The sequence below is a fragment of the Theobroma cacao genome, chromosome 9 (assembly GCF_000208745.1).
Source record: "Theobroma cacao cultivar B97-61/B2 chromosome 9, Criollo_cocoa_genome_V2, whole genome shotgun sequence".
Lineage (NCBI taxonomy): Eukaryota > Viridiplantae > Streptophyta > Magnoliopsida > Malvales > Malvaceae > Theobroma > Theobroma cacao.
The window spans coordinates 28,749,234-28,773,421 of NC_030858.1; the positions used below are offsets into that span (position 1 = coordinate 28,749,234).

Below are 24,188 nucleotides of genomic sequence, written 5' to 3' on the forward strand. Positions count from 1 at the left end.
CCGAAATTGTATTTAGTTTATTTCACTTTTGACATAACCTTCTTTTCGGATAATTTTTTTAGAATAGCTTAGATTAAACAATAAGAGATGACGATTTATATTATAATAAACAATATGTTTTACAGTTTGTAATAGTTTGTGATATTTTTCAAATATATATAATTTTTCATTTGATTAAATTTTGAGTAACTAGTTTTATTACTTATATTTAAATTATTATAATATGCATATAATTACAAAAAATATCATAATCTTATATATATATATATATATATTATTTTCCGATAATTTTCCAACCAAACTTTATCTGTTGAAAAATTTCGTTAAAAATGGATCGATAAGTTGTTGGAAAGGGCCGGATAATAAGTCCGTTGCTATTTTTCTGGAAATTCAATGCACTTTCTCCGTCGAAAAAAAATGGTTTTTTTTTTTCTGTAGTGGAACTTAACGGTACCTTAGTAGTTAAGGGAGTTATAGTATGTTCATGAAAAAGTTATGCATCGTGAAATATTAATATATATTAATGGAGCATTTATTTAAATGTAGATCAATGTATCTGTTCTTATATATATAACTTGATTTAGTAGAAATTTTCTGAAAACCTCTTTCAATAGTCGATTTTGAGAAATTCTTGAAGACTAATTAAAACGGAGAAGAAATTCTCTTCTTTTATAGTACGGCAACAGATCTCGATCCTTTTTGTATTGTATGAAGCTTTTATCATGCTTCTCGTCTGCACAACAAAGTTGCAATGTTGGTGTTGAGATCCCCAATAAAAGTTCATGGTCGGCTTTATTTTTTTCTCTTTATAATTATAAAAACATGATAAAAAAAATTGAAACCTGATTTACTAAACTCATTATTCAAAGAAATAGAAATATAATGAAGGTCCTTAATTGATTAAGAGCAAATCAAAGATTGTGATAAATAAGTCAACCTCATTTATCTAATTACAAGATGTTAGATTCTGTCTTACTAAGAGCAAAAATTATTCTATTTTCTAGAATGTTTTATATTGTAAAAATTATAGGGTTTTGCCCTTTGATCTTAATTTCTGCATTTCTTTACTTCCTTTGTTGATCTAGTGTGATGTGAATATATAAATGACCTTTGACAATTTGATTTATCGACATGTATTGTTTTAAATTTGTGTGTATATATAGTATATATATTCTAATATGAAAAGAAAATGGGACCACTATACATAAAAGAAAATTAATTCAATTCCTGGGCTGCGCGAAAGCGCTGCGATCAGGCCTCAAGTTTTACTATGCTTTGCTTCTTCCAATAAAAAAAAAAAAACTTTGATCCATAAAATAAAATAAATAATAAACTTTAACATTCTATCAGAAAAATTTAAGGAACGCTCTAACATCACTATGGTTTTCTTTACAACTAATATTAAATTTTAACTCCAAAATTTTTTAATTTTTTCCCTTTTTTCTTGATATTTTATTGACATCTTAGATGCAAATTAAGGTCACTATATCGCTTAAGATATATACAGTGAAATTTGATTAACGAAAATAAATAAGAGAGTAGTCGACCCAACGTCCAGGTACGGATATACCATATTGAGTCGTGGGGGTAGCTGTCCCCATTGAACTTTTGAAAATGTGTCGAAATAATATATATAAATTTAAAATTTTAATAAAAATATTCCTTTTGCCTCCACAAAATTTTTCATCTTGCTTAAATTTATGAGAAGGTACATGTAGAGGGACCGAGTCACATCTATATATATATATATATATAACACGGTTTCTCTGACTTTTTCATTACAAATCCATAAGCTAACATGGGCTAGCTAGTGGGAAAACACGAACGAAAAGATGAAATGAACGAACATGAAACAATATTTAAAGATTTACATCCAGCCTCTTAGGTTATTAAATAAGAACAATTATTCAGTAAATGATTATTGAAGAGAGCACTATAAATGGGGATAGCTACAATCTTAGTATCTCAGCAATCAATCGACAAAGCAATAGTTCTTACATCTATTTACCAGTGTAAGAGTTCAACTGCTAGCAATGAAATCGCCTGGACTGCCAGGGCTGGTTTATGCCTTGGCATTTTGCCTCATAGTCACCATTGTGGCAGCCACCTGCCCAACTTACAAGCATGCATCCCCTCCACCACCAAAGCACCCATACCACCCACCGGGCCACTAGAAGTCACCTCCACCTCCAAAGCATTCCCCTCCACCATATCAATACAAGTCACTGCCTCCTCCTGTAAAATCTGCACCTCCACCATACCTGTCACAGTCCAAATCCCGAGCCCTGACCGGCACATGGGCTCAATGAGTATAGCCCACTAAGCCCAAGTAAGTCTTTTTTTTTTATGCAATCCTGATTGTCATTTCAGCAATCATTCCTAAAGTCACATTTCATAACTCTCAACTATAAAATATTCAATGATATACTATGGCAATCAAATACTTATATTTATATAATTCAAAATAATGTCACCCATTGCCAACTCATAGTGGCATCATCAATCAAAATACATATATTGTTTATACTATGAATCTTAGTGATTTACATCACGAGTACGTATACGCAAGCAAAAGGCTCTTAACTATCAGCGGAGTGACTTTGGGTGAAGGTACAACTACTGAATGCCATGGTACCTACCAAAAGACGAATACAGGTGGACACCTCAATTTAGGTCCCAACTGTCTCCGACTCTGAAAACATAAAGTTTAAAAGAGTGAGTATAAACCCAGTGAGTGAACATAAGAAGGGAACAAGCAAACGATACGGAAAGTTTTAGAAAACATGATGCACTTATATAAAAAAAATACAATTTAGCTTAATTTCTTGTAAAGCCCCTTAATTCAACATTTGATTATTTAATCCCTTAGGGTGAAGGATCTAGGATCAACAACGAAGTTGAAAAGAGTGGAAACTACAACAAATATCCAAGCAAGACAAGTAAGACAGAGAATTTCTCGCTGCAATGAAAATCAATTTGGAAGCAATTAACAATTTCAACATTCAACATTCATTGTAATCACATAATATTTTCTTTAACTTCTTTACGATATGTGTAAACATGTATACAACCATCGGCTCATCAGCTCATGTGTACTACCATACCGCACAAGGCAATATCATCATGTACACTTGCACACCACATCATCACCGGCATGTGCACTCCCACACCGCACACCACCGGCACCGTCAGGTGCACTCCTACACCGCACATGCACGGTTATAGTTATCATACAACATTATCATTCAAGGCATAACATACATATCCACATAATATAGGAACACATGATTTCATTATATTACACATTTTGTCACGACCTGGTACTCCCCTCCAGCCCGTGACAACCACTGCGACGTCCCGATAGACATTTGTTGCCCAGAATGCCAATCGGAATCTCACAAGGCTTTAATATCAATTTTTGCACCTCCCCTGTGAGAAATAGTTGTCAAGTATCATGTTTTGAGAGATTATAAACTATTTTCAAATCAAAACAATAGAAAATAATTTTTTTCTCACAGCGGCATTTTGGTCATTTTTCCTCAAAAATCTCAAAACTAGCTAAAAATGTAGTATGTGAGTGGAAGACACATATTTCATAATAAAAAATAAGTTTAGATGTCTAAAACATTCATTTGAAATGAAATTATGACTATTTGAATATAATAAAAATATTTAATAAAATATTCTATTTTCTTATAAAACAATATTTATAGAGTTACCGGTAAATAATTTTTATAGTGTAAAAGCTAAATAAATTCATACATACTATAATACAGATAACTAAAGTATAAAATTTAATTTACAGTGACACGTGAGCCCACGAACGACCAAAAGTATCAAAAGCGGTAAACTTACAGTTTTTGAGGATGCAAGTCCAACTGTAGCCCTCAACAAAGTGAGCTATCTACTGACTATCCTGAGCCTGAAATGGGTGAAAAGAAGGGTGGTGAGATTATATAATCTCAGTGAGTAAACAAATACTATCTAAAATATCTAAAGTTGAGCAAATGGAGACAGATAAAATAGTTTAACATACTGTAATTCATCACCTTTCAACTCATTTCAACCAAATAAAATCAATTCATATAAATCGAGTAATCAACATGGCTTATGAATTTCTTAAAACTTTGGCTCGTGTCAAAATCATTCTCATACTCAGTTATCAGGGATACCTTGGTCGAGGGTTATCTCAATCGAGTCCGCCAAGGTTGTTAAAAAGTTATGTACGCATAAATCATGTTTTTATTTTGAAAATATAATCGTTCCTTATCGTTGGCTGAGTTCACCCTCACGTGGTGGTTTGACGTGAAGTGAACTCTAAAGTTTTAACCTCAAGAGTTATCCAACTATGCCTCTCATACTGAGGTATGAATATAATAGAGTTACCGTGCCCCTCTAAAAGGCTGTTCCACGAAACCCGTCCACTGCAGCGACCAATATATAACCCACAAATTCAATAAAATTCAACAGCATGACATGACAATTATTTTATTTACAGCCTCTCAAGGTAAATTAACAGTTCATACATTTTCAACACAAATACCAATTCAGCCATTCATGCCAATATTATCATAAGTCATTTAATTCAAATCATGATTTATAACACAGCAATTAGTCTCCAATTACTCCATTTTCAAAACCAAATTTCAATTTCAAGACAATTTTATAAAATCATTTTCATTTAATCACATTTTGCTTATAAAACATAAAGATTTACCATTTAAACTCATTTTCCATAAAATCACAAAATCGGATAAAAATCACTTTAGATAATTAAGACGATAGTAAGGTTACTCACTATAATCGGAATCGAATTCAGAGTACTTCGATTCTTGATCCTCGGGTACTATCTCTTGACTTTTGCCAAAATGCTCACCACCTAGACATAATGCACAATAAGCTATTTACTACATTTGTGCTAAACCATTGCAAAACCAATTCAGGCTTTATACTAATGCATGAAATGGGATGTGAAATACTCGGGTAACTATCTAAATATGGTGTTCAATATAAATTCAATTATGTACCTAAATAAAATGGTATTGGCCTAATTCGATCTATCACTCGATTAATTGGCCAATATGTCCAATTAACTCCAATTAACTCCATTTTTCTTCCAATTCTCCAAACCATCAAACACAAGTTAAATAACTTGAAATATGGCAAAATCATCCTCACATTTTCTCTTGAAAAATTCGACCATGGTGGGTGCATCAACACTATAATTTTTTCCACTTGATTTTCTTACCATAATTCATCATTTCCTAACCAATTCACTTGAAATAAAATCAAAATCATCATCAATATTCTACATGGAGAATTCGGCCAACGATGGGTGATGGAAGAACATGAATTTTTCTTATTTGATTTTCATGCTACACATCACCAATCAACTAAAAACATCCATATATCATAAAAATCCATCTAAATCATCGTCAAATTCTCTCTCCTAGGGTTTGATCAGCACACTATCCTTCATGATATCTTGTGATTCAACCATGAGAAATAAGAAAAAATGCTTAAGAAAGATAGATCACAAGCTTAATTGAAAAATCTTACCTTTTTTTTCACTTGTTTCCTTGAATTTTCACACTTTTCCCTTGAATTTTTCCACATAGGGCTTTGTTCTTCCTTTTCTTCCTTTGTTCTTGCTTTGGCCGGCCATAATGAAGAGAAATGGGCAGATTTTGTGCTAATTTATAAGGAAAATAATAAAGAAATAAAAGCTTGACACTTGTCACCTTACCATTGGTCCATTTTTAAATTCTTAACTATTAAGATTTTTTTTCTCCACCACATAAAATCCTTCAATTATCCATAATAATATTGGGTAAAATCCATGTGTTGGACAAGTGTTGGGTGGTGTAAAATTATAATTTTGCCCTTGGAATGGCAAAATGACTATTTTGCCCTTACGCTCAGAAAAATGCCGAAATTAAAATTTTTCACTTCTCAAACTCAAATTATGTTCTAAATAGTCAATCTTGATCAAAAACTTCTTCCAATATTCCAATTTTAACCTCAAGTGGCAAAATGACCATTTTACCCTAGGTCATGAAAATTCCAATTTGACTCCAAATCGGTCCTCAAACTCTAAATCACCATTTTAAGTCATTCTGGGATTTTAAAATTCTCAATTTCATCTTAAAATCTCTATTTGGACTAATTCGAGGCTTAATTCAACTTAATTGTACCATTTGGTACATTACCGTCCTTTAACGATTTTCGAGGTACCCAAGTAAGCAAACATGCATTCTTATGTAAGAATGGCATAATTAACATATTGTAGAGCTGGTCTTGGCACATTTCACAGCATAAAAACATTTCATCAAGGGCTTGTTTCAATGCATATTTTAAAGAAAAGATCAATAACATATTTCAAATGATTCAATCAAACACATATGCATTTATCCCAAAACATTTTAATGTAAGTTCACTCACCTATCTTTGTTGATTTTTTGATCAACTCCAACTTCGACTATTGCTCCAAATGGATATGTGGGGTCTCGTTGGAATCTATCACACACAACAGTATCACAACCAACCCAATTTACTTGAATATTATTCCAAAAGTTGTTTCCTAAATCAAACTTTACTAGTTATTCCTAACTAGTATCCAATTAACGTTTGACTAGTCATTAATTTGCACCATTCTAGTCACACTAGAAATAATTAAATATCCTTCAACAATAGAACAACCCACAAATCTAATTATTGGCCATCATCAACAACTTAAAAATCAACCCTAACTCATCACTCACCTTGGTGAACTTGTAGTTGAATCCTTTAGTTAGAATTTAAGAGAAAAAATTCTTTTAAGGGTTTTCTCAAGATACTTTGAAGAGTCTCTCTCTCTAAAATGTTCAAATAGTGAGAGAAAGTGCATAGGAAAAACTTTTTGAGGGTTTTTGAGGTGAAAAAGTGAAAGAGAACGAAAAACCCTATGAAAAAGTGTACTAAAAACATGAGATTTGAGGTTACTATGAGAAGGTTATGGAGGTTTTAAGGGTGGCCTCCATGGAAGATGGAAAACTTGAAATGGGGAAGAAGGATGGGAAGAAGAAGAAGAAGCTGCTGGAAGTGAGGAGAAACTGCTGGAACTTTAGATATTTATCTCTAAAGTTAGTCAAAGTTTCACATAATTTACAAAAATACCCTTTTTTGTTCTTTTAGTGCAGTGCTTTTAATTTGACAAAGATTTTGATCATCTTCGATTCAGTATTGGGCAAAGTAGTGAACATAAAAGTTGTAGTCCTGCCTCTTATCTTTCTAATGGTCAAAAAATCATGTCATTTGAACTTCTGTAGTGGGAGATATGCTTGAAAAACCGAAACACATGCAAAAAAAGTAACAGTCCATTATGCACCTTTCTTCACCAATTAAAATTATTTTTGATCCTACTCCCATAAAAACATAAAATAAATATAAATAACGTAAAACTAACATTATTAACTTAAAATAAATATTTAAACATAAATTAAATTAAACTAATAAAATAAATAAAAATACTTAAATTTGATCCTAAATCTAGTCTAACTTAGACTAATTAGGTATTTAATTTTTCATTAAATATATGAATTTGATGTACTCATCAATCTACCTGTAGTTATGCGCCTATGGAGGTCGAGGTTTCACAATACCACTATAAGTCCCCATCTCCATATGCGTAGAAGTCCCCACCTTCTCCATTTGTATATAAGTCTCCTCCACCACCAGTTCATTCACCACCACCACCTCTATATGTATATAAGTTTCCACCACCACCTGTTTACTCACCACCTCATTTTTATGTATACAAGTCCCCATTACCCCCAAAACACTCACCATCACCTCTTTATAAGTACAAGTCCCCACCACCACTAGTACATTCACCACCTCCTCTTTACCTATACAAGTCTCTTCCACCACTAGGGGTAGCTCAATAGCTATAAAGACCTAAAGCGTTTAAATATTTAAATAAAGCCCTTTTTTTTAAATAAAAAAAATTACCGTTAGTTGGAGATCATTAAAAATCATTGAAAATAGGAAAAATAATTGAAAATATTAATATTATGGGAATTGGAAAGTGATAAAACAATAAAAATTTATTAGGCACATAATTAAGAAAGTGAGAGAATATGTAATTTTATGAATTATTTTGACTTTTACATAAGTGAAGAAGTGAGATAAATAGTTGAAAATTAATAGGAGACAGAAAGTGAGAGAAAATAAATATATAATAGACACTTAATTTAAAAAATATTTTATTAATTATTTTTATTTTAATATATTTTTAATATAATTAATTATATTATATAAAATTATGGGACCTATAAAATTATGAGCCTAAAGCAAGAGCTTTGATGGCTTTATGCTAAAGTCGACCCTATCCACCACTTGTCCATTCTCCTCATTTTCCTTATGTCTACAAATTCCCACCACTTGCAAAACACTTACCATCACCTCCTTATGTATACAAATCCCCACCACCCCTAAAATAGTCACCACCACCTCTTTATATATACAAGTCCCCACCACCACCAGTACATTTACCACCTCCTTACTTATACAAGTCCCTTCCACCATCAGTCCATTAACCACCTTCTTCCTACATCTACAAGTCCCCTGCACCACTAATCCACTCTCCACCTCCCTCTTATGTCTATAAGTCCCCTCCTTCACATGTTCATTCACCATCTCCTCATATCTACAAATCTCCACCTCCACCATCACATCCTAAGCCCCATCCCCCTCATCCTCCACATCCTAAGACTCCTTAAGCACCACATTCGAAGTATCTTTATAAGTCACCATCACCTCTAAAGGCTTACTAAGTTAATGCTTTTTGTTTCGTCCATTTAAATTGGTGATAACATGTTCTTTCGTGACGATATATGTCATCAATTTGTTAACTAGCCTTATAATCTTGGAGAAGAATAAGAGTTTAAAAATATATATGTTTGTTCACTTTATTTTTATGTGCCAATTTGCCAATGGTTGTATCATTTCTCATACTTGAGCAACAAAGACAATAAATTATTTATTTCATGATGTTTATTTTTATTTTCTAATGGTAGATGCTGTTTTATTTGGACCTTAGTCCAAGTTACTTGGATTTTGAATTGCTCACTTTATTAATCTCTTAATAAAGCTAAAAGGAGAAAGAGATCTAAATTTAAAAGTATATTACAAGCAATGTGCATATCTTGGAATCTATATATTTTTCATGTTCATGTGCATGTCAAAGAAGACATTTTGTGCTAAAGATCTCAGCATGCCTTATAACTTTCAACAAATTTCCATTAAATTGCAATCTTTTTTTTCCTCAATCAAAGTGAGTTTTATTAAGAATTACTGAAGAGGTACAGTGAAATGGATCATCTATGGGGAGATCCATAAAGGAATAGGTTACAAGAAGTAAAAAAGCTACAGGAAAATAAAAGAGCAAGAACAGAGATTGGAAAAAAAACAGAACCAGAAAAAATCGCCTTATTATACAGAGTAGCAAGTGAACAGAATCACTACCAAGCTGAGAACATAGCTACTCTATCAATTCCAAATTTGACAAAAGAGTCAATAAGGGTGTTACCTTCACATGTTTTGTGGATTATTTTCATTATTTACTCATGTATCTAAGGTTTTTATTATTATGCGTTAGTTGCTCCTAAAAACTACAAAACATCCTTACTCAAATTTGGTTTAAGAAAAATGAGTAAGGTAAGGTAAAATTAGGATAAAGATTTTAAATTTGAGTCGTAATGCTCCCTTTTATATTAAAAAAATAGATTAAAAATAAGATAAAAGAGTTTATATGGGTTTGAGCTTCGATCCATGATGCATAAATCTTCACTTTAAATTACTTTGGATTGATTTCTTTAAACTAGAAGTGTCCATAGTTTGGGCTAAGCTAAGTTCAGTTGATACCTTAAAACACTAAGCACGAGGTCACGTAATTGTATTCATTATGCTTGATAAACTTTAAAACTCACAAGTAACTTTTTTCGACACCTCTTTCTTGAGCTCGACCTCTTAAGCCACTACTAGTTCAACTTCTTGATTATTGAGCAAAACATCCTCCACAGTCAGCTCTTTTTCCTTTGTTCTCACCTTTCTTTATGAGCTCTCTCCAACATCTTCGGAGTATAACGACGTCCATTCTGGATCATAGCCTTAACACCTGTTATGTTTGCAATATTGGCAACTTTTGTAGTGAGAGAGAATACTAGTACTTAGACTCAGATGCCAAATTTGCAATCGTAGTTCCATGAAATTTTCATGTTGTTTTTGTATTGAAACAGGTTTGGGTTCTCAATTGTAACCCTTGGTGAGGGCTTGTCATTCATAGATTTCAATTTTTATTCATATAAAATAATACCTGGTTTGGGCATAATTTGAGAAGACGTATTTGGTGTTGATTCCTCAATTATTGCATCTACCAACTTCTCATTGGATTCTTCATAAAACTTTATGAATGATCCATCCATCATTCTTTGCACTTCTTGGCAGAGCAAACTATAATCTTGCATAGAGTGCCCCATAAATCCCATACGATACTTGTAATAAGGGTTCGAGTTGTCTTTCGAACATCTAGCACCTGAATTCTTTGGCATCATGTTGATTGTACCAACCTTGACCAATGCCTCAAATAATTTCACCATTGATGTTTGTTTTTTTTTAAGGCAAATTGCTATATATTTCATTGAATTAGAGCAAAAATCTACCAATTGTTAGAGCTTCTAAGATATACTTGATAAGAATATGCAACGAAATTTAAAATTTTCTAAAACCCTAAACTATAGATCTCTTTAATTGAAAATAATCTAAGCATAGTAACAAGGAATTTATGGTTCACCTCTTGAAGTCGAAATTGCTAAGTGACTTCCTCCTTACCTTTCAATCCTTATTTCTTCACTAACAAGTGATTGTGTCATTCTTTAAAAAAAAAAAAGTGGTTGTGTCAAACCTTGAACAACACAAGTGTCCTACCTCTAATGATGATCCACAAAGCAACTATTAGGAATATTTTCTCTAAGATAGGAAAGATAAAAAATTGAATCTATGCTAGTAGACTTTCTACTTAAAGTTCTTTTGTTTTTCCCAAGTGTTTAAGATCCTAATCTTAGCATATGAGAAACTAGAAATCTCTTCTAAAGATTTCAAAAAGTTCTCTCTTAAAACTTATTTTCAAAAAGTAGTGATAACTCTATGAAATAGAGTTATTTGAGCTTAATTTTGATAGTAATTTAGCTTAGTTCTTATAGTAATGCATAGAAATTAATAGGTTTTATTTAAATTATTTTAAATTAATTAATTTAGGTGAGTCAATCTAATCTTAGTTATTTTTATGCTTAATTTGGTTTTAATGTGATTAAGATAGGTTGTTATTGATTTATTTATGCTTTTGTAGGTTTAATGAATGAAGAATTTTAATGAAAGAAAGAGAGCAATTTCGAGGTGCAAACTTCTATTGCATATGTCTTGGTATTTTGACCATAACTCTCTTTATAGAACTCCAAAATGAGATGATTTTTAGACTGTTGAAAAGATAAGAGAAAAAGCTACAACTTTTATGTTTACGAATTTCCCCAGTTTGGCATTAAAGGTAGTCAAAAATCTTGTCGAAGTTGGAGCACTACAGTTGTCCTAGAACAATTACGATTTTTGCTAGTTAAATGGTCAAGGTCGTGACTCACGTAGTCGGATGAGGAAATCCTAATTTGAATTGACTTATTTCTTCACCCAACTTGGCCCAACTTCAAAGCACTATATAAACAATCTTTCGGAGGATTTTTAAAAAAGGAGAACGAGACTCCAGATTGACAGTTGAGAATTAAGCCACAAAGTCATTGAAGTTGAAAAGAATTTGAAAGATTTAAGAAGATTTGGAAGATCAAGATTACAATTCTTGAGTTTTATCTTTTTGTTATTCTTTTATTTTCTTAGTTTGATTTTAATATTTAAACTTAATTTGATGACAATGTGTGACTTGATGGGGAGCTAAGTTATTTATCCAAGATTATGATTGAACTCAATATGTAGTTTGATTTATGTATCTCTTTTTTGCTTTTGTTTGGTGGATTTAAGTTGTTTATTTTATTTTGTTCTTAATGCTTTTGATTGATTGGCCACCAATTAGATTGAATTGGAGACTTAGGTTAAACTTTGACGAAGGAGATTTAGGTAAACCTTAAATAAAATAGCGTATGATCGAATGCACTTAGTTGATTAGGTGGTTTGATTTGCATATAAAGTAGATATACACCTATAAGCCATACGTAGTGTACAAACGTAATGAATTTGTCTTTAATTTAATTTGTATAGACATACAGTAAATTAATTGATAGAGATATTTTTATGAGAAACTCGACAAAGACTTGTAAATAATTTAGAACTCTAGGTTAGCAACTTAATCTATTAAACTAAGTTAAGAGAAAGAGATAATAATCAGATGAAGTATCGAGGGACATCATAATCTTAGGTCTAAAAGTTAATCAAGTTTAGAAAAGTAATATTGCTGAGTAAATTTATAGTAGTTTTAGTTTTTAAGTTTTGCTTTTTAATTCAATTTTTAGTGTTTGGATAAAATTAGAGTGTGTAATTTTAGCAATTAATAGTAAGAATTAATTCAATTCCCTATGAGATCGACACTCTAATCATCATTATATTAGCTTTGTGATACGTATACTTGTGTGGGTAGAAAATTGAACAACAAGCAGTTAATGATCAAAGAGGTCAAAGACTTGTAATCTAACTCTTAGATTAACTCTTAATCAAATTAGAATTTGCTCAATGCATTGGATTGCATTGGGCTGTAAGTCTTCTTGGGCCATTAGTAGCTGATTAGTCCATTAATTATTTAACTTAATTAAATAAAACAAGGTCTAATTATCTCTTAAAAAAATTAGCCCACATGTTGGACAATAAACTCCTCTATTTGAACTACTTGCAATAGCCTCAAAAACTCATAAATTGAACTCTTCAATTTATCTCTCTATGAAGTTTTTCAACTTCATCATTCAGATCCTATTTGATTGATTCGTAAATTAATTTCTAATAATTACCTTATGTGTGTGAGCCATTAGGATTTTTATCGTGTTAGCAATAAGTATAAATTGGAATTTCAAAACTCACAAGGAATTACATGAATTAAATCAAATTTGATTTCATCACTAATTCTCTAATTGGCCAATCATACTTATAAACCAAGATTGGCTTCAAGCAAAGCATCATGGCCACCCAAATGATAAAAGAATCATATGATTTGACTCAACCTTTCGTGTCTAGTTTACTTGTGTAATTCAATCCTATCATCATGTATCTTGGAATAGGTAAATAGCATGGTATACTCTTAATGCCTTCCATATTAGCTGTTAAGCCTTGATGTTGACTTTGGATGATACCTTAAGGAAACTCTTTTCCTTTTATCCTGCTTTGGTCAAAGACTTTATCAAGTCAATACGAGCTTAATCAGCATGTAGGATTTCTTTTCTAACAATTTTCACTTGAGGTGATGATTCCTTTCTAGACAATTCATATACCTCTATATGATTCATGCCATACCCAACTACATCCTTTTTGGGCATCCATGGTTAGGATGAGAAGGAAACAAAGTATAACACTCTTCATACAAGATAACAATGATGTCTCAAGCCTAAGGATTACTTACACGACTAACACATGAAAATTTAATCCATAGACACTTAAGTGAAATACCAAATAGAATTCTCATGTCGAGTAAAGTTCAATTAACTTGTTCTTGCTTGAACAAGTACTTATATGTTTGTTCTAAGTATCCCTAAACTATCAATCATATGAGATCGATTGCCCACTCATAGTGAGGAACATAACATGTGGCGGCCTTTAAGCATTATTGATGCCTTGTCTCAATAATACATTGGCCAGGAACATTTAGGATGTGTGCTTTGAGGCATTAGAATCTCATAATTGTAACTTTTTACAATTTCTATGCAAAGCACCAAATATCGAAATGCTTCATCCAAATTAGTTTTATGATAACTTATTATCCATAAAACTAATTTGATGAAGAGAAACCTTTTAAGGTTTTACGCATTTTTCGATAAGTATCCCTTGCCTAATTGATTGGCTCTAGGGCATACACTTACATTAATTTCATAGAATCACAACACATCATTGGTTACAAAAACATCTACTGTGTTTGCAGCCTTTACGAGCCAAACATCAATATTGCTAATGGGATCAAACAAGCTCCACTCACTCATAAGCAGCCAAAAAAAATCGAAGTATCATCACATAACAACCACAAAAGATGGCCTATATAGAAGATAATGAATATACAACTAAAGGCGGATGGTAATGACATGATTCACAAAGCAAACACAAAACGACCACATTCAATAACTATAATCGTGCACGTAAGAGCATTTGAAGAAGAACTAGTTGGCACCACAAGGGCAAAAAACATCTCACAACATAATAGAAGGAGGGAAGCACAACCGACATAATAAATAAGAGCAATAATATCATTATGTATGAATCAAGTACTTATCTCACAATTGCAGAGTTCATAGTAATGGATCAACTACCTCCTCTTCATCACAAAATAAGGTACAACATCTTTTGAAATTGCCTCACCATAAAGCAACTTGAGGGAAAGCTTATAGAGGAGCTAAATGAGGACTCATATCATCTAGAACAGCAATGTTGGAGATACCGACTTTTGCATCGACATTGATTAACAGTAGGTTATTAACAATCCATATCAAGTCATGTGTTTTGGAAACTCTCTCCTTAGCAAAAGCGTCAGTAGCTTCATTGGTTGAGTGTGGAATATGGTTGATAGCTCAATGAGACAATTTATCAAGCAACTTATAAATTTCAATTATAAGGCTTCTCATGCACCAAAGAGCTTTGGAAGGTTATTTGACCTATTTCACCATATTACATGAGTCAATTTTAAGCATAAGAAGGCAAGAGAGTCACCATATATAATTAGAATAAATTAGAACAACTTTTTTTATAACAAGGAGTTCAGCCATATTAAAATTCAATAGGCCAAAAGCCTTGGAGAAAAGAACAAGTTTTTCTTCATTTTCATTCTAGGTAAACCCCCGATTCCCGAGTCACCGAGGCATTCACGAAAGGAACCACTGTATTGAACTTGAGCCACCTTTCTTGAGCTTTTTCCTAGTCAATGTTTTTCTTAGGCATTCAACTTTTTTTTAAGAATAGTTCCCTCATTTAGAAATCTGGCAAGGTTTCGTATGGAGAGATCGTAGTCAAGCCATTTAGCGTTCAACCACCATGCAACTTTGACCTTCATAAGTTCAAAAATCTTTCTACCATCCCACTCCTTTGAAGACAACCTCATTCCTATTAATCCAAATATCCTATATAATGACATACCATGCCATTTTCCAAATCAATCCATTGCATAAGGAAAAGACAAAATGGAACCAAGAGAGGAAACAACCCATGAGATCCCGATGAGACACCTAATGAACACCCCATAAAGCTGCCCATTGTTGTCACAAAATCCAAGTATAATCACAGACAAAGAAAATGTGTCTAATGTTTTTAATTTGCCTTTTGCACAAAAAACAAGTTATTGATTGCATGTTGAGAATACCTTTACTAACTAGGATGTCTTTGATAGGGAGCCCCCCCTTTAACAAGCTACTAGCAAAATACTTCAACTTTAAATGAGGCAAGTTCGACCTAGATAAGCTTTCAGAAATCAACATTAATATTATTAGAACGTATCATCAAAGTTAGAGGAATACTTACCACTGGGGCTTTGTTTCCAAATTAGCATATCATCAAAGTTTCTACCAATGACTTGGCTCTCTAAAATGGCACCAAATCTCTCCTATTGCTCCTTTTCCTGTCCCAATTTACTTATTATAGTTGCACTTTCCAATGCCACTCGTTGTCTATCCATTCTCCATAATCCTCGATGCTTCCATCCTTTTTTACTGCCAAGGCATAAATTCTAGGGAAGTTAAATTTAAGGATCGATCCATTCACCCATTCATCGTCCCAAAATTAGATTATGTTTTCATTACCCAAGGAAAAGCCATCGTATCAATGACCATAGAGCTAAACTGATAATTGCTAGTAAAAGGCTTAAAAATGTTTTTCCACATACTTTACATCTTATTAGAATTGTTAAGGCTCAAGATTGAGCTTATTTGACAACTACACGCCTCCATAAACTCTTCGATTATTACCAAATCGCCATAACCACTTGTTTAAAAGGGCTTTATGTTTAAGGCATATATCAATGATCTCAAGTCTTCCTAAATCACGATAATTGCAAATAGAAGCCCAGTTAACAAGATGGAGTTTACGTACAAGATTAGGCCCACCCCACAAGAATCTACGTTGAATTTTATCAATTGTGTCTTGCACTCTAGCACGCATATGAAAAGCGACATGTAAAAGAATGGCAGACTACTCAAAACTGACATTAAAAGAGTAATGCGTCCACCCATGGAAAGAGTCTTGGCCTTACATGATGCAAATTTACCTTTCAGTCATTGGATAACCGACTACCACATAGACATAGAACCAGAAATGGCTCTTAAGGGAAGTGCAAGTTAGGTTGAAGGGAGCTTACCAACTCTGCATTTAATCATGTTAACCCAGCGAACCACATTTGTTTCATCCAAACCAACTCTATAAAGCTAGCTCTTTTGAAAGTTAATCTTCAAACTGGAAGCAACCTGAAAACATCTCAAAACTTTTTTAATATTCAAAATATATTATAAATTAGGCTCACAAAAAATTACCGTGTCATCCGCGTATTGAAGGTGGAAAATTAAGTCATTAGCTGAAGCAACCTCTACTCATTTTTGTGAGCTACTTATCAATTGCCTTATTCATAAATGCATTTAAAACTTCAACAACTTGGTTAAATAGCATCGGGGATAAGGGGCAACCTTGTCTAAGTTTTTTTTTTTCATTCGAAACTCTCTAGTGAGTGAACCATTAACAAGAACAAAGACCGACCATTGATGTCTTAACCTCATATACGCCCTTTTCTATGTGAGTAGCCTTTTCTTTGTTCACAACATTTATTGATTCCCCCTTGTGATTGGGTAATGGGTACCCAGTAATACTTGCTTTATATTTTTTTCCAACTTTAACAAATTCAATTCTTCACCCAACTTGGCCTAACTTCAAAGCATTATAAAAATAACCTTTCGAAGGACTTTTAAATGAGAGAATGAAGACACCAGATTGACAGCTGAGATTCAAGCCACAAAATCGTTGAAAGAAAAAGTCTTATCAGAGCTGAAAAGAAATTGAAGGATTCAAGAAAATTTAAAGATCAAGAGTTTCACTCTTGGAGTTTCTTTATTCTTTATTTTTCTTGGTTTAGTTTCAATGTTTAAACTTTATTTGATGATGATGTGTGACTTGATAGGGAACTAAATTATTTATCTAAGATTATGATTGAACTCAATATGTAGTCTAATTTATTTATCTCTCTTTTGCTTATATTTGATGGAATTAAGTTGTTTATTTTATTCTGTTCTTAATGCTTCTAATTGGCTTATCACTAGTTAGATTAAATTGGAAACCAAGGTTAAACCTTGACATAGGAGATTTAGGTAGATCTTGAATAGAATAGTGTATGATCGAATACACTTAGTTGATTAGGTGATTTAGTTTGCATGTAGGGTAGACACACACCTGTAAGCCATATGTAACCAAAATTAGAGTATGAACTTAATAAATTTATCTTTAATTTAATTTGCATAGACATATAATAAGTTAATTGGGAGAGATATTTTTATAAAAAACTTGACAGAGACTTGTAAATAAATTAGAGCTCTAGGTTAAGAATTTAATCCATTAAACTAAGTTAAGAGAAATAGACAATAATTAGAAAAAGTATTGAGGGATATCATAATCTTAGATTTGGTAGTCACTTGAATTTAATAAAATAATTTTGTTGATAGATTTTAGATTAGTTTTAGTTATTAGTTTCAATTTTTCTTTTTAATAATTAGATTGTTTGGATAAGATTAAGGTATTATAATTTTAGTAGTTAGCAATTAGGAATTAATTCAATTCTCCGTGGGAACGAATTCTACTTGCTATTATATTACTTGTTAACAATACGTGCACTTGTGTAAGAAATCAACAACAAAGACACTTTCATTTATGCAATCGATTTCCAAGATTATCAAAAATTTGGATTATTTTGATAATGATGGAGGATTGTTGGACGTTTTTAACAATAACAAATATGGGACACAATCTCACATTAGAAAAATAAAAGAAATGAGAGTTCTTGATATAAAGAAGAGAAATAGCACTTAATAATTGGACTGAAGTGGGCTGAAGTGCAAGATGGACCATGGATGGGCTTTCTAGGCCTTGGTTGATTTTGAAATTAATTAAATTAATAATATTTAATTATTATATTATAATGACACGTGACACTTGGGCATATGGCATTTGCAGGTACAAGAGCAAGCAATCAAATAATAATTTTTAATTTATTTTTTAATTACCAACAAAACTGTCAACCAATAATTTGACTATTAAAAACAAATTGTTACGTCTATTTAAAAATCAATAATCACGTTTGTTGAAAACCAACAATTATTATTATTGGAAACAAGCAGTTGTATTTGTTTGAAACAAATACAATTTGTGTCTATTGAGAATTGTCATTTAAGCCTATAAATAAACTTTCCTCTAGGGCAAAAAAATACACTGAAAACAACAAACAACAATCTTTCTTTCCTTTTTCAATATTGTCTAGATTTCTCTTATATCATTTTGTTATAGAAAAATCTTATAAAAGTTAGGTAATATTGTCATACACTAGTGGATACTTAGTCGAATGATTTTGTCAGTTTGAAACGCAATCAATCATTAGACTTGATTATATTATTGAAGTTTATCGCTTATAATCCTTTTGCACACTATCAGCAGAAGTGAATAAAACTTTGAAGGATAGCGGCATTAATACACGAGAAATTATTTCCTTATTTTCTAGTTCTGTGTTATAACAATGCATCTCATATGAATTAGCTTTATTACTACCATAAATGGTAGTTTTTATAAAGTTATTTAAATAAATTAAGTATCATATTGCCTTTAAAAAAAACATAATTTTTGTTATCAAGGCAAGAGAGTTGTACTAGCCTACCCACTTTAAAATCCTACTTCTTTTGGTGCCAACTTCGTTATTTATTAGTCAATTAATTAATAGACACAAAGCACCTATCCCTAAGGGACATTAATCTAGTTAATGGTTTAGAAATTTTAATTTGAAAGTCTTGATTTTAATTCTTAGGATGAAAGAGATAGGGTTTATGTGACTAGAAAGGATTAAGTACATCCAAATGTATAGCCTTACAGCAGGACATATTTATATGTAACAAAAATAAACAAATGATCGCTTAAAAGGCAAACTTGTTCGCATTCTTTTGGAATGGTACTCGTATATCAATAAGAAAAGTATAAAATCATATAAATTGCCAACGATACGAGGACTGGAAATTATATTCGTGGTGTGTTTTTGGGGCATTTGGGCTAAGATAGAAGGTCGATTTGCCCATCCAAAATGGAAGAAACCGAGGAAGGCTGCGTCCACAAGACAAAGCACGACGACCCAAACCTTAGAACCAACGGCAATAGAAACTAAAAGCTGATTGGACCAGACATGCCGTGTATGTTGCATTGTTCATGTGTTTTCTGTTTCAATTTTAATTGTTTAGAGAGCTGACCCAACAACTATGGCTAGGGGTTCGGCTGCTCAAATTGCATCTGCAATGCATATGGGTCTATACTTTATAAATGACTTTTGTGAAGATAAGTGGAACTAAAAGAAGAAAAGAATTAATATATATATCTTGAGAATATCGACATCTTGAATGTTATTAACCCGAAATTGGATCAGTTCACTTCGCTCTTGACAAAACCTTCGTTTCGGATATATAATTTTTTAATATATTTCAGATTAAACAATAAGAAGTGATTTTTTATTTTATAATAAATTTTTATCGTTTTTCGTTTAAGAACAAAAATTTGAGACTTGGTAGTTGAACTCTTAAGTATGTTTTAGAGCTTGTAATATTTTTTTTATACTTTTCAAATATCATTTTTCATTGGATTAAATTTTGAGTAACTGGTTTCATTACTTACATTATTAGAATATGCATAGAATTACAACAATATCATAATATATAGAACATTAACTTTTCTTAAAACTTTTTATTTATATACATATATAGATATATACTCAAACATTAACTTGATTTACTAGAATTTTTCTTAAAACTTTTCTCAATAGTCGATTTTGAGAAATTCTTGAAGGCTAAAATGGAGAAAAAGTTCTCTTCTTTTATAGTACGGCAACAGATCTAGATCTCGATCCCTTTTGTATTCTATGAAGCTTTCATCATGCTTCTTGTCTGCACAATTGCAATGTTGGTGGGGAGATCCCCAATGAAAGTTCATGGTCGGCTTTATTTTTCTCTTTATAATTAAAAAAACATGATAAAAAAATTGAAACCTGATTTGTTGAACTCATTATTCGACGAAATATAAATAAAATGAAGGTCTCTAATTGATTAAGAGCAAATTAAAATTATGATAAATAAGTCAACCTCATTATTCTAATTAAAAGATGTTAGATTCTGTCTTCCTAATTAAGAGCAAATTATTCTATTTTCTAGAATGTTATATATTGTAAAAATTATAGGGTTTTGCCCTTTGATATTAATTTCTGCATTTCTTTTCCTTGTTGATCTAGTGTGACGTGCATACATAAATGAACTTTGACAATTTGGTTATCGATGTGCATTATTTTAATTTTGTGTGTACACATAAACACATATAACTGTACATCATCACATAAATTGGTAGTATATCTCATTCTTTAAAATAGTTAAAAAAAGTTTAGGCACTTTAAATCTTGACATGTGAATGCAGTCGTTAGTTAAAAGAATGAAGACCGTTATTTTATGTCATGTAATTAATAAGTCAAGCTCTCTATCCCATCCTTCATAATCTTACTTTACTCAGCCCAAAATTCAGATATAAGATTTTTAACTCTTAATTAGTTTTAAATTTTAACGGTTAAAATGTCTCGTTTGGAATGATAAAAAATTAGTATAATAATGAAAATATTGAAAATTAAAGAAAAAATTAAAACAAATAATTAAGTGCATAGCATTGCCTACTGAACGTGATCATTGTGATCAATACAGTTAACCGTGTACATCAGTTTTTGATCTTGTTTAAATTTATGCGAAGGTATGCAAGGGAACCAAGCCACGTCTGGTGGAAGTACTTAGTTTATGTGTGTATACGTATCACCGTTTCTCGGACTTTTTCATATTACAAATCATAAACTAACATGGGCTAGCTAGTGGTCAAACACGAATGGAAAGATGAAATGATCGAACGTGAGGCAATATTTAAAGATTGTATCCAGCCTGTTAGGTTCATTAAATAAGAACATCTATTCAATAAATGATTGAAGAGAGCACTATAAATGGGGATAGCTACAATCTCAGTATCTCAGCAATCAATCAACAAAGCAATAGTTCATACATCCATTTGCCGTTGATAGAGTTCAACTGCCAGCAATGAAATCGCCTGGACTGCCGGGGTTGGCTTATGCCTTGGCATTTTGCCTCATAGTCACCACTGTGGCAGCCACCGACCCAACTTACAAGTATGCATCCCCTCCACCACCAAACCACCCATACCACCCACCAAGCCCCTACAAGTCGCCATCACCTCTTAAGCATTCCCTTCCACCACTTTATCAATACAAGTCACCGCCTCCTCCCGTAAAATATCCACCTCCACAATATCACTACAAGTCCCCACCTCCTCCATCTAAATCACCAAGACCTCCATATGCATACAAGTCCCCACCACCACCAAAGCACACATCTCCTCCTCCATATGTAGATAAGTCTCCTCCACCACCTCCATATGTATACAAATCTCCACCACCACCTGTTCACTCACCACTTCCTCCTTACGTATACAAATCCCCACCACCACCTCCTTATATATACAAGTCCCCATCACCACCTACTTACCTATACAAGTCCCCTCCACCACCAGTCCACTCTCCTCCTCCTCCTTATGTGTACAAGTCCCCACTACCTCCTTATCTCTATAAGTCCCCACCACCACCAATACATTCATCACCTCTTCCTTACCATTACAAGTCCCCACCACTTCCTTATGTATACAAGTCTCCACCACCACCAACACATTCACCACCTCATCCTTATCTATACAAGTCCCCTCCACCACCAGTCCACTTTCCTCCTCTTCCTTATGTCTATAAGTCCCCACCACCTCCAAAACACTCACCACCACCTACTTATGTGTACAAGTCTCCACCACCACCAACACATTCACCACCTCCTACTTACCTATACAAGTCCCCTCCACCACCAATCCACTCTCCTCTTCCTCTTTATGTGTACAAGTTCCCACCACCTCCAAAATACTCACCGCCACCTCCTTATGTATACAAGTCCCCACCACCACCAATGCATTCACCACCTCCTCCTTACATATACAAGTCACCTCCACCACCTATTCATTCACCGCCTCCTCCTTACTTATATAAGTCCCCTCCTTCACCGGTCCACTCTCCTCCTCCTCCTTCTCCTTATGTTTACAAGTCCCCACCACCTCCAAAACATTCACCACCACCTCTTTATGTATACAAGTCTCCACCACCACCAGTACATTCACCACCTCCTCCTTATCTATACAAGTCCCCTCCACCACCAGTCCATTCTCCTCCTTCTCCTTATGTCTATAAGTCCCCACCGCCTCCAAAACACTCACCACCACCTCCTTATGTATACAAGTCTCCACCACCACCACCTATTTATTCACCACCTCCTCCTTACCTATACAAGTCTCCACCACCACCAATACATTCACCACATCCACCTTATGTTTACAAATCTCCACCTCCACCATCACATCCTAAGCCTCATCCCTCTCATCCCCCTCATCCTAAACCCCATCCCCCGCATCCTAAGACCCCTTCAACGCCACACCCGAAGTATCTTTACAAGTCACCACCACCTCCAAAGGCTTACTAAGTCGATGCTTTCTCTTAAGACCATTTAAATTAGTGATAACACGTTCTATCGTGACAATATTTGTTATCAATTTGTTAAGCAGCCTTATAATCTTGGAAAAGAATAAAAGTTTAAAAATATAGATGTTTGTTCACTTTACTCTTATGTGTCAATCTGCTAATAGTTGTATCATTTCTCGTATTTGAGCAATAAAGACAATATATTATTTATTTCATAAAGTTTATTTTTGTTTCCTAATGGTATATGTTTTTTTATTGGGTAAAATACCATTATCCCCTTAAGTTTTGATCAAAATTACATGAAGGTTCATTAGTTTTCGAAATAAACACCCCACCCCAAAAAATATTTTTTGTTGGGCACGTAGGTCTAGCCATTAGTCAACCGTTAGTATTTTCATCAACTTGTTGACGTGATAAGGGTAAAAAGATAATTTTACCCTTGATTAATTTTTAAAATTACTATTATATGATTTTATTTTTTTTATTTTTTTTATTAATTCAAAAAAACCTCTCAAAATAGGGAGCCCCATTTGGGGCTCTCTAGGGGGCACCTAGTGCTTCCCTAGGGAGCCCGATCGAGACTACAAAAAGAGCACCTAGTGCTCCCCTCCATTGGGAGCACAGATCTGGTGTTCCCCAAGAAAATTAGTGCTTTTTTTTAAATTTTTTTAAAATTTAAAAATAATTTTTTAAATTAATAAAAAATAAAAGGACAGATTAGTCTTTTCTTAATCTTTGTTAATGGTATTTGTATTTTTGGAGTACAATGTCTATTTCGAAAATTAATGAACCCATTTAAAATTTTGACTAAAACTTAAGGGGTTAGGGTATTTTACCCTTTTTTATTTCAACCTTAATCTAAATTACTTGGAATTTGGATTGCTCACACCAAGGTGTTTAATTGCTTACAAAAGCTAAAACTAAAAAGAGATATAAATTTAGAAGGACAATACGAACAACATGCATTGCTTGGAATCTATACATTCTTCAAGTCCATGTGAATGTTAAAGATGACATTTCATATTAAAGATTTAAGCATGTCGTATAACTTTCAACAAATCTTCCATTATGTAGGGCACTCTTTTTTTCTTCAATTAAAGTGAGTTTTATTAAGAATCATTGA

At 32.8% G+C, this 24,188-nt stretch overlaps 1 protein-coding gene and 2 long non-coding RNA genes across 4 annotated transcripts; 1 reads left to right on the top strand and 2 right to left on the bottom strand.

Moving 5' to 3' along the window:
* LOC108663340 lies at window positions 1,839-3,892 on the bottom strand. The gene is made up of 2 exons (XR_001929309.1): window positions 3,856-3,892; window positions 1,839-2,692 (listed from the first exon to the last, which is right to left on the bottom strand). It is a non-coding gene; the product is annotated as an uncharacterized LOC108663340 (long non-coding RNA).
* On the bottom strand, window positions 3,885-7,063 carry LOC108663339. Of its 2 annotated transcripts, XR_001929307.1 has the most exons (4): window positions 6,762-7,063; window positions 6,442-6,516; window positions 4,799-4,879; window positions 3,885-3,922 (listed from the first exon to the last, which is right to left on the bottom strand). It is a non-coding gene; the product is annotated as an uncharacterized LOC108663339 (long non-coding RNA). The 2 variants fall into 2 exon arrangements; XR_001929308.1 differs by lacking the exons at window positions 6,442-6,516; window positions 6,762-7,063 and adding an exon at window positions 5,560-5,585.
* Window positions 21,484-23,275, top strand: LOC18589802 (extensin-1). The gene has a single exon (XM_018128009.1). The coding sequence runs from the start codon at window positions 21,573-21,575 to the stop codon at window positions 23,064-23,066; it is 1,494 nt and encodes a 497-aa protein (XP_017983498.1). The 5' UTR covers window positions 21,484-21,572; the 3' UTR covers window positions 23,067-23,275.